At 41.3% G+C, this 14,645-nt stretch overlaps 1 protein-coding gene across 2 annotated transcripts in view; it reads left to right on the top strand.

Annotated features, from left to right (window-relative positions):
• BIN2 (bridging integrator 2) overlaps window positions 1-14,645 on the top strand; it is a 30,463-nt gene extending 15,818 nt beyond the window's left edge. The window contains exons 7-13 of one of the 2 annotated variants that reach the window (XM_074325680.2): window positions 305-390; window positions 1,510-1,585; window positions 2,467-2,549; window positions 9,496-10,243; window positions 11,682-11,762; window positions 13,304-13,378; window positions 14,165-14,645. In XM_074325680.2, the coding sequence (XP_074181781.2) occupies window positions 305-390; window positions 1,510-1,585; window positions 2,467-2,549; window positions 9,496-10,243; window positions 11,682-11,762; window positions 13,304-13,378; window positions 14,165-14,194 (1,179 nt within the window). In that variant the 3' untranslated portion in view covers window positions 14,195-14,645. Of the gene's footprint in view, window positions 1-304; window positions 391-1,509; window positions 1,586-2,466; window positions 2,550-9,492; window positions 10,244-11,681; window positions 11,763-13,303; window positions 13,379-14,164 lie in introns of both variants that reach the window. The other variant, XM_019724544.3, reaches the window with a different exon arrangement.

Here is a 14,645-nt window from a genome sequence, read left to right as displayed (position 1 = left end):
AAAAAAAACAAGCCTAGTAAAACCTTCCTGCCCTCTCTCCCCGTGATGGTGGCAGGTGGCTGGGCCACGCTGGCTTTAGGAAATGATTAATTCAACATCCAATATCCTCGAGGAAATTCTCTCTCCTTTGACACTGATACTTTAAGGACAGCCAGAGACTTGAGGCTGGGAAGGGCATGGGTCTGGGGAAGAAGCATGGTTCCAAGTAAGCCTAGTCCCAGAAACAATGCAGAGGATAAAAGAAGCAGCTTCTAGCCTGGGATTCAAGATTGAGGGGAATTGTCCTGTCTCTTTTGCCACCTAGGCAGAGGAAGAGTTCAACAAAGCCCAGGCTGTGTTTGAAGAGCTGAACCAGGAACTGCTAGAGGAGCTGCCTGTTCTTTATAACAGGTAAGGACTGAGATTCAGGAACGTGCTGGACTCGAGTCACCTCATGAAGAAAGAGCCCTAGTCCAAGAGCAGGATGTAGCCTCCGCCCTGCTACTAACTTGCTATGTGATGCGAGGCAAGCTACCTTATCTCGCTAGACCTTGGTTTCTTCATCTGCAGTACAGAGATAACATCCTTGCCCTGCCAGCTTTTCCGGGTGTAAAGACAAGGCACTTGGATCAAGTCAGATCTTGGCAAGTAAAGTGCTGTCATCATGCAGACTAAGAGTATCTGGTTTCATGCACGAGGGCGTGTTGTTTTAAACGAGCTTCATGGGTGACCATCCAGATTTACACAGATTTACATAAATAAACCATGGGATGATTATTTCCATTAATGAAGATGTCTTTGCTTCACAGTAGGTAAAAGTGTTTCGATGTAAATTTTCTACATTGGAAGAAGAATCTGAGCAGAAATTCTGTTTGTGTCCTATGTTCTTCTCACTGTACAAAATATGCTTGAATGCAGTTGTAATCAGAGTATTCCACATTATCACTTAATATTAGTCTCCATACGATGGAGCCTTTTTAATGACTAACCTGTATTCTAAAACATTAATTATGTGACTCCTAATTTAAATAGAATTGAAATTTTATAGGGTCTTTACATGTAAACTTCCCCAATTCATTTCCAATAGAATTCCATTGATGTACATACAGCTTCATAGAAGTACAATATTGCATAACGAAAAAGACCAATTGCTTATTATCATAATTATAATTATATGTCCTTGTATTTATATAGCACTTTAAAAATTCTTCAAAACACTTTTGTGTCTCCTTCAATACCTAACGAGCCTGAATCAGACAACGTCACACAACTAGAGATTTGTTACACTTGGGTGTCAGCCTGGACTGGTAGTGTCTCTTCGGCCTTCCTTCTCCTGAGGGTCAAGTGTGCGCCTGGCCTGGCTCTGAGCAGTCCACATCCCACACCATCCTGAGTCCTGGGATGTGGGGTGCTTTTCTCCGAGGAGCCTTGATGGTAGCTGGCTTTGGCTTATGCTGCTACCTTGTATTTCAAGCAAACACTTCCTTTACCAACCCTGACCTGTATGTTTGTTGTTTTGCCTCCTGATAGTCGAATTGGCTGTTATGTGACCATCTTCCAAAACATTTCCAACCTCAGGGACGTCTTCTACAGGGAGATGAGCAAGGTAAGAAACAGATGGTCAATTAAGATACCTAGGTGCGTTTTTCTAGTCAATATGTATGTAGGTAGTACTAACTTACTCGTACATAATCTCATTAAATATCCTTATCAGCACCACAGATTTTTGCCTTTTTCTCTTAATGAAATAATAGCACTTGGTTGATTGTGTTGACTGTATTAAAGCACATGTGTCAGAGGGCCCTTTTCATCTCCGTTAACAACTGAACATAATAGCATCCAAACTTGAGCTTCAGCTCAATAAAGGAGGTTAGGCCTTTGGAAGGAACAGCTGAAATGGGGATCCAAACTGTGAAATCTCTGTCTTTCATTGCTAGGGAGCAGACAGGGCAGTGTTTAAGCACAAGTCAGTTTCTCAGGTAGTTGGTCTTGAATAGAGCCAATCCTGTTGAGTGACAAGCAGTCACAGAACATGACCTCCTGGGGTCCTTTCTAGTCCTGGGATTCCAAGACTCTTTGCTGTTATTTATAGTCACACTATTAATTATATTCACACCCACATCCACGCATGTTCCTCTCCACCGTTGCTCTGGCTAAATTATGATTTGCCTAGTTAATATTACAATGAGTTTTCATTCTCTGGACCACCTGAGAGAAGCTAGAACCTCAAACCAAACATCAAACGTCACAGACCCAGGCTTAAGAAAGCTGCCAGTCTGATGGAAGAGACAGAACTTAAGAAGGAAGTCAAAGAAGAAGGGGTGGTGGGACAGGACCCTGGACACTAGTGCAAAAGAGATGAGGAAGAATTTTATAGTTAAGGGTGGGGAGGTTTTATTTTGGGGAGCTGTCTGAAAGAGGAGGGAAGGGACGTGCCAGCCTCAGGTGCCATGTGTCTAGTACTCATTTCTCTCTTGCTGGCTCTAGCTGAACCACAATCTCTACGAGGTGATGAGCAAACTGGAGAAGCAACATTCCAACAAGGTCTTTGTGGTGAAGGGACTATCAAGGTGAGCAACTTCTGAGACTTTCCTGCTTCACTTGTCCTGTGTGTGAATGTGTTCAACTCTCGTCTCGAGTCCCAAATCCTGGCCTTTCCTTTGTGTTTGTATACATGATATTGTTTGTTGTTTATACGATGTCTCTATGTAAATTCTTTATCTTTTTATGAAATATTTCAGCTATAACTAAAGGTATAAAGAATAGTACAACAAATAGCCATATACCTGCCACCAAATTTAAGAAAGCAACTATTATATATATAATTGAAGCTGCCGGTGTCCCTTACCCACTCACTTTCTCTTCCTGCCCATCCCCTGCCCCACAAAGGTAATCACTATCTTAAATTCAGTATTTATTACTCCCATGCATGTCTTTTTACTTTTATTATACACATACATGCACACACAGAAAATATTGTTTTGCATGTTTTTAAACTTTATAAAAATAGAATTATACTGTATGTTTTCTTTTGCAACTGCTTTTGTTCTCTTAGTATTGTTTGTGAGATTTATTTATCCTTGTTAACTCTGTGTTACTAGCTCTGATCTTTCCTTACCATACTGTTATGGATGATATTGTATGGCTAGTTCACATTTTATTTATCTGGCTTCCTGCTGGTGGACATTTGGATTGTTTTCCAGCTTTTGCTATTACAAATAATGTTGCAGTGAACACATTTTACATTTGTGTGTGTGTGTGTGTGTGTGTGTGTGTGACAATTACCAAGAGCTTCTTTAAGGTGTGTACTGGGAGTGGCATTGCTGAGTCACAGAGTCTGTGCAGTTGGGCATCGTCAGCCTTACTAGATATTGCCATAGCCAATTTATTCTTCAAAGTGATTGTTCCAATTTATAACCCACCAACAGCGATTAAAGCCCCCATTGCTCCATATTCTTGCTACATGTGACACTGTCAGACTTCTTAATTTTTCCAAGCTAATGGGTATGAAATGGAATTTTTTGCAGTTTTAACTCACATCTCTACAATTGCTAGTGAGCTTGAACATCTTATCTTGTTATTAGCCATTTAAGATTCCTGTTCTGTGACTCCTGTTTATTCTTTTTTCACATTTTTCATTTGCATTGTTTACCTTTTTTTAATAATTGTTTTATTTTTCAATTACAGTTGACATGCAATAGTATTAATATATTAGTTTCAGGTGTTCCACATAGTGATTAGACATTTATATAACTTACAAAGTGATCACCCCAATAAATCTAGTACCCACCTGACGCCATATGTAGTTATTACAGTATTATTGACTGTATTCCTTATGCTGTAATTTACATCTCCATGACTATTTTGTAACTGTCAATTTGTATTTCTTAATCTCTTCGCTTTTTTCACCCATCCTCCCAACACCCCCCAGCTGGCAACCATCAAAATGTTCTCTGTATCTATGAGTTTGTTTCTGTTTTGTTTGTTTATTTTGTTCTCTAGATTCCACATATAAGTGAAATCATATGGTATTTGTCTTTCTCTGTCTCATTACTCCACTCAGCACAATACCCTCTAGGTCCATCCATGTTGTTGCAGATGGCAAGATTTCATTCTGTTTTATGACTGAGTAATATTCCATTGTATATATGTATCACCTCTTCTTTATCCATTCATCCATTGATGGACACCCAGGTTGCCTCCATATCTTGGCTATTGTAAATAATGCTGCAACGAACATATGGATGCATATGTCTTTTCGAATTAGTGTTTTGGGTTTCTTCAGATAGATACCCAGAAGTGGAATTACTGGGTCCTTCTTTGTCTCTTGTTATAGCCTTTGTCTTAAAGTCTACTTTCTCTGGTATAAGTATTGCTACCCAGCTTTTTGTTGTTGTTTCCATTTTCATGAAATAGCTTTTTCCATCCCTTTCTTTTCAGTCTGTATGTGTTTTTCAATCCGAAATGTGTCTCTTATAGACAGCATATGTAAGGGTCTTGTTTTCTTACCCATTCAGCCACTCTATCTTTTGATTGGAGCATTTAATTCATTTACATTTAAAGTAATTGTTGATAGATACATAGTTATTGCCATTTTATTATTCATATTTTTTATCTTTCTTCTTCTTCTTCTTAAAGAAGTCCCTCTAATATTTCTTGTGATACTGGTTTGGTACTGATGAACTCCTTTAGCTTTTTCTTCTCTGGGAAGCTCTTTATCTATCTTTCAATTCTAAATGATAACTTTGCTGGGTAGAGTAATCTTGGTTGTAGGTCCTTGCTTTTCATCACTTTGAATATTTTGTGACAATCCCTTCTGGTCTGCAATGCTTCTGTTGAGAAATCAGTCTTATAGGAGCTCCCTTGTAGGTAACTAACTGCTTTTCTCTTGCTGCTTTTAAGATTCTCTCTTTGTCTTTAAGCTTTGGCATTTTAATTATGATGTGTCTTGGTGTGGGCCTCTTTGGGTTCATCTTGTTTGGGACTGTGCACTTCCTAAGCTTCTTTGTCTATCTCCTTTGCCAAGTTAAGGAAGTTTTCTGTCATCATTTCCTCAAATAGGTTTTCAATTCCTTGCTCTCCCTCTTCTCCTTCTAGTACCCCAATGATGTGAATGGTGGTACACTTGATGTTGTCCCAGAGGCCCCTTAAACTATCCTCATTTTCTTTGGATTTTGTTTTCTTTTTGCTCTTCTGATTGGGTGTTTTCTGCTACCTTCTAAATCGCTGATTTGATACTTTGCTTCATCTAATCTACTGGTAATTCACTCTAATGTATTCTTCATTTTAGTTATTGTATTCTTCATTTCTGACTGTTTCTTTTTTATGCTTACTATCTCCATTTTTATGTTTCCTATCTCTTTGTTAAAGTTCTCACTGAGTTCGTCTACTCTGCCCCTCAGTTCATTGAGCATTCTTATAATCTGTTTCTTGTCTCCATTTTGCTTGTCTCCATTTTGTTTAGTTCTTTTCCTGGAACTTTGTTCTAGTCTTTCATTTAACACACATTTTTTTGTCTCTTCATTTTGGCAGCTTCCCTGTGTTTGTTTCTATGTATTAGGTAAGGCTGCTATGTCTCCTGGTCTTAAAGAGTGACCTTGTGTAATGGGTGTCTTGTGGGGCCCAGTGGCACAGTCTCCCTGGTCACCTGAGCCAGGTACTCCAGTTGTGTCCTTTGTGTGGGTTGTGTATGCCTTCCTGTTGTAGTTGAGCCTTGGTTGCTGTTTGTACTTCAGTGGAAGGGATTGACCCTTTGGCTGATTGGTTGTTAGGACTGGCTGAGACTACAGTGGAGGAGTTGTTATGCAGGGGCTGATCCTATGGAGCAGAATTTTATTTAGCAGGGATTTGGTACCTGCCCGTCTTCCCTTTGGGTGTGTCACCCTTTCAGGCAGCCAGATGATGCTCCAGCTGGGTCTGAAGCCAACCACCAGGTGTGCCAGTCCCGGTGCCTTCTGGAAGGGGCCCCACCACAGGCCAAGTTCATCCACAGCCTGTGTCCTGCCTGGGGCCACCTGGCATGAGCCACAAAGCAATCCAAGATGCACAAAGCAATCCAAGATGGCAGCCACCAATGCTGGACTTGGAGGTGCCTGGGATAAGCCAAGCTGCAAACTGAAGCTGGCTACTGCTAGTGCCAGGCTTGGGGCTGCTCAGCAAGAGATACAAAACACACCGAGACCAGATGCTGCTTGTTTGGGTTTTGTGAACCTTTGAGAGACTTTTAGGAAAGTCCACAGCATGAGCCAAGACAGGCCATTTGTATGGAAAAGCAGCTTCGGTGGATCCACAAGTTGGGTGGGGTGGGGTCTCAGGAAATCACCAGCACAAACAATGTTAGCCAGGTTTATGGAGACTCAGACATGGTAGCTCCCTGTGTTTGCACATGGGGAGTGTGGAGGGCTCAACAAAGAAATAATGACTTCTGCCAGCACTTCTGTCTGGGTAAAAGCTGCCCCTCCAGTCCTTGATCTGAAGCCAGACAACTCAGTTCCTCCCTGTACGTCCCTGGTGCCTTTTGAGCTGTTGCCCCAACACTGGAACTCAGAGCAAGTGAGTCTGCCAGTGAGTAAGCCTGTGTGTGAGCCCTTTAAGAGGAGCACCAAGGCCTCCAGCAGCACTCCACTCACTGTTTTTTCACAGGCAGAAGAAGTTGTGGGGACTTTTATTATCAGCACTGGAACCATGGGCTGGAGAGCCTGGTGTGGGGCTGGGACCTCTCGCTCCTCTGGGGTTACCTCCACAGCTGAGATATCCCTCCCAATTTTTAACCGCCACATAAGAGTGTGGGACCAGCCCATTCCACATCTCCGCCTCTCCTACCAGTCTCGAGGTCATGTGTGTTCTCAGTTGTAGGACTTGTGTTCAACTAGACTTCAGGCGATTCTCAATGATGGTTGTTCTGACTATAGTTTACAGTGGTACCTCAGTTTTCTAACGTAATCCATTCCGGAAGAATGTTCGAGTTCTGAAACGTTTGAAAACCAAGGCATGGTTTCCCCATAGAAAGTAATGCAAAATGGATTAATCCATTCCAGACCTTTAAAATCAACCCCTAAAACTGCAAATTTAGTATGAGTTTTACCATCTAATGATACCATAGATCCATAAAATGTACAGCATTCATAAACCAAAATGTTTGTCAACAGAGACATTCAAAAACCGAGGTACCACTTGTTGTAATTTTGATGCAGTTGTTAGAGGAGGCAAGCACAGCATTTACCTACTCCGCCATCTTGATGGGAAAATCTGTTTACCCTTTTTTAAAAAATTTATTTATATGAGGTTTTTGTTTTTGTTTTGTTTTGGTTTTTGTATATTCTGGATATTGATCCTTTAATAATATGCATTACAAAATCCTTTCTCAGTCTGTTATGATTTGATTTTTCATTTTTTTCCTGTCTTTTTTTGTTTTTCTTTTTTTTGTGGTACCTATTGCTTTCATACATTCTTTATGCTAGTAAGTGTAAGCAATTCACTGGTCCCTCAGAATGTGATCACTTTCTTATTCTGAAGCCTTTGTTTAAGAAATTTGATTAAGTTCCTCCTATAAGTAAGGTTTTAAACCAAGAGTTAGGGATTCAAAGACATAGGGAAATTTGTCCTTTTCCTGAAGTGATTTACAAAAAGTTGGAAGGACAGAAAATGTGCCTAAGGAGACAACGATATAAACTTGCACATACAAATTGCCTAATGAGACCAAAGAGCCTAATGAGACCAGTAGGAAATCCAGAAAGGTAACTAATTGCCAATGTGTGGATGATCAAGGAAGGCTTTAAGGAGATGGAGAGCCTGAGCTTGGAACTTGAAGGAAGAATAGGGCTCACATCTGTTGCTTATACTACTCATTTAGCAATTAGTTACAGACTATTAAAAAGAATCACTGAGGGGCCTATGTAGATTTCCTTTGTGAATTCCCTTTTGTTCCAAAAACTCTGTTTCTCCTCTTTGCAGTATTAAAAACCAGAATTCTCTCTAATGTCCATTCATCTGAAACTTACCGTTACTAACTCCAAGATGTCCCAGAACCTTGTAGGGAAATCTGGTGTTTTCTTGATATGTCCTGGGCCTTCTAAACCTACCAACCCCTAGAATGCTAGTGCTAGAAAGAACCTTATATCATTCAGCTTAAGTCACATAAGAAACTCTCATAGGGCAGGAACTAAGTTTCTGTCTTTTTCTTCCTATCCCTATCTCCCATTCTTGTGCCCAGGACACAACACATAGTTGGTACCTGTCAAGTAAATATTTGTGGGTTGCTTAATCAGTTGGTGGACCATGAGTACCTAGGAGGCACTTAAGGAGATGAGTAGGATTCAAGCTGATGTTGGCTGTAGGGGTACTCAGCGCAGTATCCAGCATACTCCATAAATGTTATAGTCAATTTTTGTTATTCATGGTAGTTGTGTTCTATAAAGTATATATTAGTGAGTACTGAACCATTGTTCCTAGGGGAAATACAGGGTTAGGTTTCTGTGAAGCCCTGATCCCAACATTTTCATCAGCCAATCAGTACATAATCTTGTCTTTTGTGTGTTTCTGTTTCAAGACACCTTATTTAATATATACAGAGGGTGCCAAAAAAAATCATTACACGTTTTAAGAAAGGAAAACTGTATTAAAATTGTAATAGTCAATATATACCGATAACAAAAGATGAATACAAGTCACGTTTGACTTCTGCAATTACAAGAGGTGCTCAAAGTGGTTACCATCAGCGTCCAGACACTTCTGATTACGGTGAACTACTGCTTGAGCAACACTGATCAAAGTGTCCACTTGTATACATGTTTTTGGCACCCTCAGTATATTGTTAATTCATGAATACTGAACTCACAGTCAACAGTGCTATAACTCAAGCCTGAAAAGAGCTTATGTAACATATTTTCTCTGTAAAGCACATCACAGTCTTTAGACAGTACTTTAGCCTTTGGAGGCCATTTGAAACAGCAAAATCACCAACCAAAAAGCACAACAATGTAAAAAACATGGCAAAAGGATATATTTAAGTATGAGAGCTGACCCAAGAGGGCAGAGGATTTCCTTGTCAGACCTCAGCTGGGAAAGTGCTGTCAGGCGCTGATTTTTCACAACTTGTACATGTCCATGAATGGCCATGAAAGCTTCGCAAGTATTGATTTTGGGTTACAAGTAAATTTAGGGAATAGGTGAATTTGCAAATACAGAATCCATGAGGATCAACTCTATATCACCCATGAATCTTTTTCCCCAGAGAAAATATTTTGTTAGTATCTTGCTGTCACTTTCCACTCTTTTTCTTTGTGTGTTTTTACATAATTGAGATTGTGATGTGGATAAAATTTTATAGCCTTTTTTCACTACACTTTATAACGTAAGCATTATTGCAAATTATACAGAATCATTTTAAATTGCTTTATTCTGTTTTATTATTCCATGCAGGCATCATTATTTTGGGGTGTTTAAAATACCCAATAAAACTTGCAGGTTTTGGCTCTCGTAAATCTGAATACCCTTCCTTTTTTTTGGCCACAGCAGGCGCTCCTTAGTCATCTCTTCCCCAGTTCAAACATCTTCAGTCTCCAGCCCTCTTACCTCACCTACTAGTCCCTCTGTACCTCCCTTGAAGAGTGCGAGGGATTCCATCTCAGTAAGTGAAGAAGAGCTGACATCTGATCCAGCCCAGGGAGAAGACAAATCTGAAATGAAAGAAGAGCTCTTCAAAGACAAGGAAATGGAGGAGGAAGAAGCTGAAGCCAGCTCCTCCGAAGAGGAAGAGCCTCTGCCAGTCTGCAATGGCCCCACCCAGGCCCAGCCCTCTCCCACCGTTGAGGGTGGCGAGTCCCAGGAGGAAGCTGCCCCCGGCTCCCCGGCTCCATCAGTAGACAGAGCTCTGATCCCTTCAGAGCAGCCTTCATCTCTCCCAGAAGTAGTCCTCCGAACCCGAACCTTAAGTGAAGGGTCTGAACAGCTAAAGAAGAGAGCCTCTCTCCAGAGGACCTCAGCACCCCCTAATAGGCCTCCTCCACCCAGAGCCACTCCCAGCCATAGGACCTCCTCAGGGAACACAGCCTGCAGTCCTGCAGCCTCTGACCAGGGTTCACCCACCAGCTCCAGCGCCTCCTTGGGAGCTGGGACTCCAAGTCCTAGGGCCTCCTCGGAGGTCTTTTTTGAGGTACAGCCACCAGAGAAGCCAGTAAGAACTTCTGAGTCCCAAGAAGAAGAAAACACCGACAGTGTGAACCCAGAAGAACTTTGTACTTCCCCTGCCTCAATGGTCCCTGAGGTGAGAGTGCATCTGATTGAGTCTTTGTTCTCCTTTAAACCTTCACGTAGATCATCTTTACTATAGTCAGGTAACAGTTGATCAGCTTTTGTGTCATTATATAATAGTCTCAAGGATACTCCTTGTCATCTTTTTGGTTCTGGAGATTCACATCTTCATAGCAACTAATTTAGTGACCTATGCTCAGGGTAATTGACTTCTGAAAAAGGCTTATCTCTAATATCATTATGAGTAGATTCCTACTAATTTCTTCTCTTTTTTTTTTTGCGTCAAGTCCTGGGAGTTCCAATATAAAGCATGTACAACTGGCATCCTGAGCTTTACCTTTTTTAATAGGGGGAGGGGAGGAGGGTCTTGCTTCAGTTTGTCATACTTGTAACTATGGTAAATAGACCCCAAGCACAAGGGCATTAGCAAATTTCCAAGGTATATCTCCTATGACGAGAGAGAGCTAGAATAAGGAACTCACAGAGGAAGGAAAGCAAAAGAGATGGTCTTTTGAAAGATTGAGAATATGAATGAGAAAATAATTGTGTTAAAATAGAGACACGGAAGCCCTAGAGAGCAACCAGTTCTGTGAAGGATCTGGAAATCAAGTCATATTCTATTCAAATTACATGGAAAGGCTATCATAGAGAGATTTGACTTGTTCTATGAGAACTAGGCCCTATGTGTAAGATTTTTAAAAGTACATTTTAGATCAATACAAGAGGAACTTTCAGCAATTAGCTCTGTTAAAATAATGGTATATAAACATTTTTTTAAATATAGGAGAAAGGGGACACAAAGGGCTTCCAAAAACCGAAACGGGACAGGCCACCTTGAGAAATAGTTCTCCTTCCTTGATGTTAAAAGCTAAGGATATATGATCACCTGTCAGGTGCATTGTAGAGATTAGGGTGACACATCTGACTAGATGGCACCAAGAATCATTCATTCATTCCACAATTACTTACTGAGCCCCTGTTATGTACCAGGTACTTTTCTAGAAGCTGGGGTATTACAGTGAACAAAACACAAAATTCTCTACCTTCCTGCATCTTACACTAGTGGGGGACAGGGGAAGATAGACAAGAAACAGAATAACTAAGTAAAATTACAATTAGTGGTGATAAGAGATGTGGAAGAGAAATTAAGTAGAGGAAGGCAACAGGGCATGGGGGCTGAATTGCAATTTCAGACAGAGTGGCCGGAGAAGGTGACATTAGAGCAATGAAGGAGGCCAGGGCATGAGTCGTGTGGGTACCTGGGAGTATGAGATGGCTGGTACCCCTCAGCTCACACCACCCCACTTCTGCCATGTCTAACTGAAGGTTGACCATGCTCCCTTGGGGGCCGCCTGCTATCTGAGAGGAGTTAACACGGACAGAGGGTACCAGGGTGGCATCCAGGGTGTGAAGGTGCGGGACTGTCCTACATTGTCCACTTTGATCCACAGGTTTTTTCAGAGTCTGGCTACGTGAGGAAGATGGAAGAGGATGAAGAGCACAATAAGCTTATCTCGGCTGACTCCCCTGAGGTACTAAAATCTAAGTCATCACCGTTATTGTGCCCTGAGTCATGAGTCCCATGAGGTACTGAAGGGCCTAACAGAGCAAGATACAAAACTTTCCCTTGGCTGGTGTCTAGTCTGAGGTAGCCATGCTGATTAGAGAGAAGTGCAGGGCTTGTGGGGAGTGAATAAGCACAGGGTAAATGTGGGATTTTGAGTAGGTAAAGTTTACTCACTTTTCTGCACTGGAAAGAGTAACTCAACAGTGGAAAATCCAAAATGAATCTAAATTTGACTTTGTCACACATGATTTTAGTCTGAAGACAGCAATAGAGTAAAGTTCTCTTTGGCTCTGGCGAATAATAAGACAAATTTGCGTTCTTGGAGTAATCTTATTGAAGGGGAGATTATGGGGGCCAAGACGCTGTCTGACTATTTGAGGAACAGGCTGGTAACGCTGTTCTCCTTGGGAAAGAGGTACAAGACACAACCTTTTTTCCCGAGGCCACCTCCTTAGATTTGAGATTTATAGTGTTTTCTCACTCCCAGCCTCTCCTCTGGATTGCTTTGGTCACTGGCTAAGGAGACAAATTTTTCCTATGGAATTAAACAATCAGAGCATCTTAGAATCTAGCCTATCACTGTCACCAAAGCCTGTGTCCTACAAGACATGTTTACTTCCCTTGCAGATGCCTCATAAATCATATTTTCTCTCAAGCAGAATTATGGACATATCACATATAAAAATAGGTAAATAAAAAGATGACTGTGAGGAAATCTGTTCTTGCTTAGCATTTGAATTACCTGAGTGAGAATGATAGCTTTCTGGGAGGTGGTATTACCTTTGAGGTAATTCATGACCTGGAATCAGAGGAAGGAGTAAGAAGAAGGAAAATTTCCTCCAAGGAGAAATCACAAAGTTTCAAATGGCTGACACCCTGATAGAAATTGGTTCTACTTTCAAAGGGTAAATTTTATAGTGTGTGAATTAAATTTCAATTAAAAAAATAAATTCATTCTAAAGCATAGAGTGCCAAGGTCTTCCCCTGGCTTAGCAGTTCCTAGACAGGGCTTCCCACACCTTGGGTTCCCATCGCGGAACCTAGAACTTTTCCCAGAGAAATCATTATACCACTTGCCTCTCCTCACTGCCATAGGTTAGGATCATCTAAGTGTGAGAGTTGTAGTGCATTCTTGAGGAGGGTTAGTCTAAAAGTGGTAGGTGGTGGTTTTAAGACCTATATTTATACCCTCACAGACTCCCACATAGATAAACATACAGATGCACGTCACACAAATCACACAGTATCTGATCATGGAAGTAACTCTGGGGTCCAAAGATCTGGTTTCCTGTCCCAGCAAGTCATTTCACCGTTGAATCTTGGTTTCTTGATCTGTGAAGGAGGATGACAGTATAGCCTTCCCCGACATCTTCAGGCTGTAGTGCAAAACATTGTGTGTTGGCCCTTTGCATTGTCTGTGACTTTTATAGAGTGAGTGTAAGGCCCACAAGCTGAAGGCTGGGCAGGTTGAGCCACCTCTCACTGGCAGAACTCTTCCTTTTGTAGAGCCAAGGCCTCCAGCTTCACCTCTCTGCGGTTCCAGAAGACAGTAACGTCCCAGCACCCGAGCCTCAAGAAGAGGTAAGGAAGCCAGATACACAGAGAACAGGTTGGGTGGCAGGATTGGCCGTTGGGGATGGACAGAAGTTTGGCTACAGGCTGGAATCTTCACCATGGGCTACAAGGAGTGAAAAATATCCTTAGGGCAAAATCAAGCATGTGGGGAGCCAGAGGAACCAACAGTAAATGGGGACTTTGTGTTTTTTTTGGTGCCCATTTCCCAACACTTGGCCTTGAACTTCTTGACCCCTAACCATAGCCCTATCTCCTAAGTATTTATTTAGTTTTATCAGAACTTATTTCAAAAAGGAGTTAGGATATACAAACGGTATATAAAAAGGTAAATACATACACACATACAGCAAAATAACTCAGAAGTATATTAGGGAAACTGCCATAAAATGGAACCATGAATTAGGCAAGTATAAAAATGCATTCTAGAAAATAAACTTACTAAGGACGGATCCCAAAATTGGTTCCAGACTTTCTAAACACCCAAAAGAGAAAATTCTGATCAGTTCACCCAATCTATGGTGCCATTCCTGGAGAGAACCACACCTCCTGCTACTAAGATGAAAAAGAAGTGTCTCCTGTGAATGCTCGTAAAGAGATGGTGAAGGATATAAAGAACCTTCTGCAACAAGTCTTTACAATAATCCCAAATCCAGTTTCACATCGCCTCCCTCAACAGAGGCCAGTGCATTGCAAGAAATATACGTTGATAGAAGCAAATTGAGTTTTTAACCCAACTTGAGTAGTTGTGGGGAGGGCAGGAGAGCATCTAATGCGTTCATGTTTACTTTCCAGGCATCTGCAGTGCGAAGTGCAGAACTCTGAAGCGGAACTGCCAAGACCTCCCCCCACAGGCACATCTTAGAGAAACTCCTCAGCTAGAGGGTACATAGGTCAGAGGGACTTAAGTACCATCCAACATTCATTTCTAGGCTCTGAAACAACAGGGATGCTAGTGGTCCCTAAAGACCCAGCATTAATGGAGGCTGAGGAGCAAACTTAGGGCAGGGAGGGGGACAGGCTTGGAGGAACAGATTGTTCGACTCAGGGAATATTTAATTCAGGTTGTAGCATTGTTAGAATAATAAGACTTTACATATTAATTAAAGTAGGGCTAACATGACTATAAAAAGCAAAAGCAACTATAAACACAGACACATATAACCACACATCCTCAGAGACTAGAAAACAAATCTTTGATTTACCACTCATTTTACAAGACTTAAAGCCAAAAGAACATATTTTCAGGTTGTTTAATAAAGTATTATTCTACGTA

The sequence above is a fragment of the Rhinolophus sinicus genome, chromosome 1, assembly GCF_057876585.1.
Source record: "Rhinolophus sinicus isolate RSI-liver-muscle chromosome 1, RSI-T2T, whole genome shotgun sequence".
Lineage (NCBI taxonomy): Eukaryota > Metazoa > Chordata > Mammalia > Chiroptera > Rhinolophidae > Rhinolophus > Rhinolophus sinicus.
Note: the sequence above shows the minus strand (reverse complement) of the source record. Positions and strands in the feature narration are given on the sequence as shown.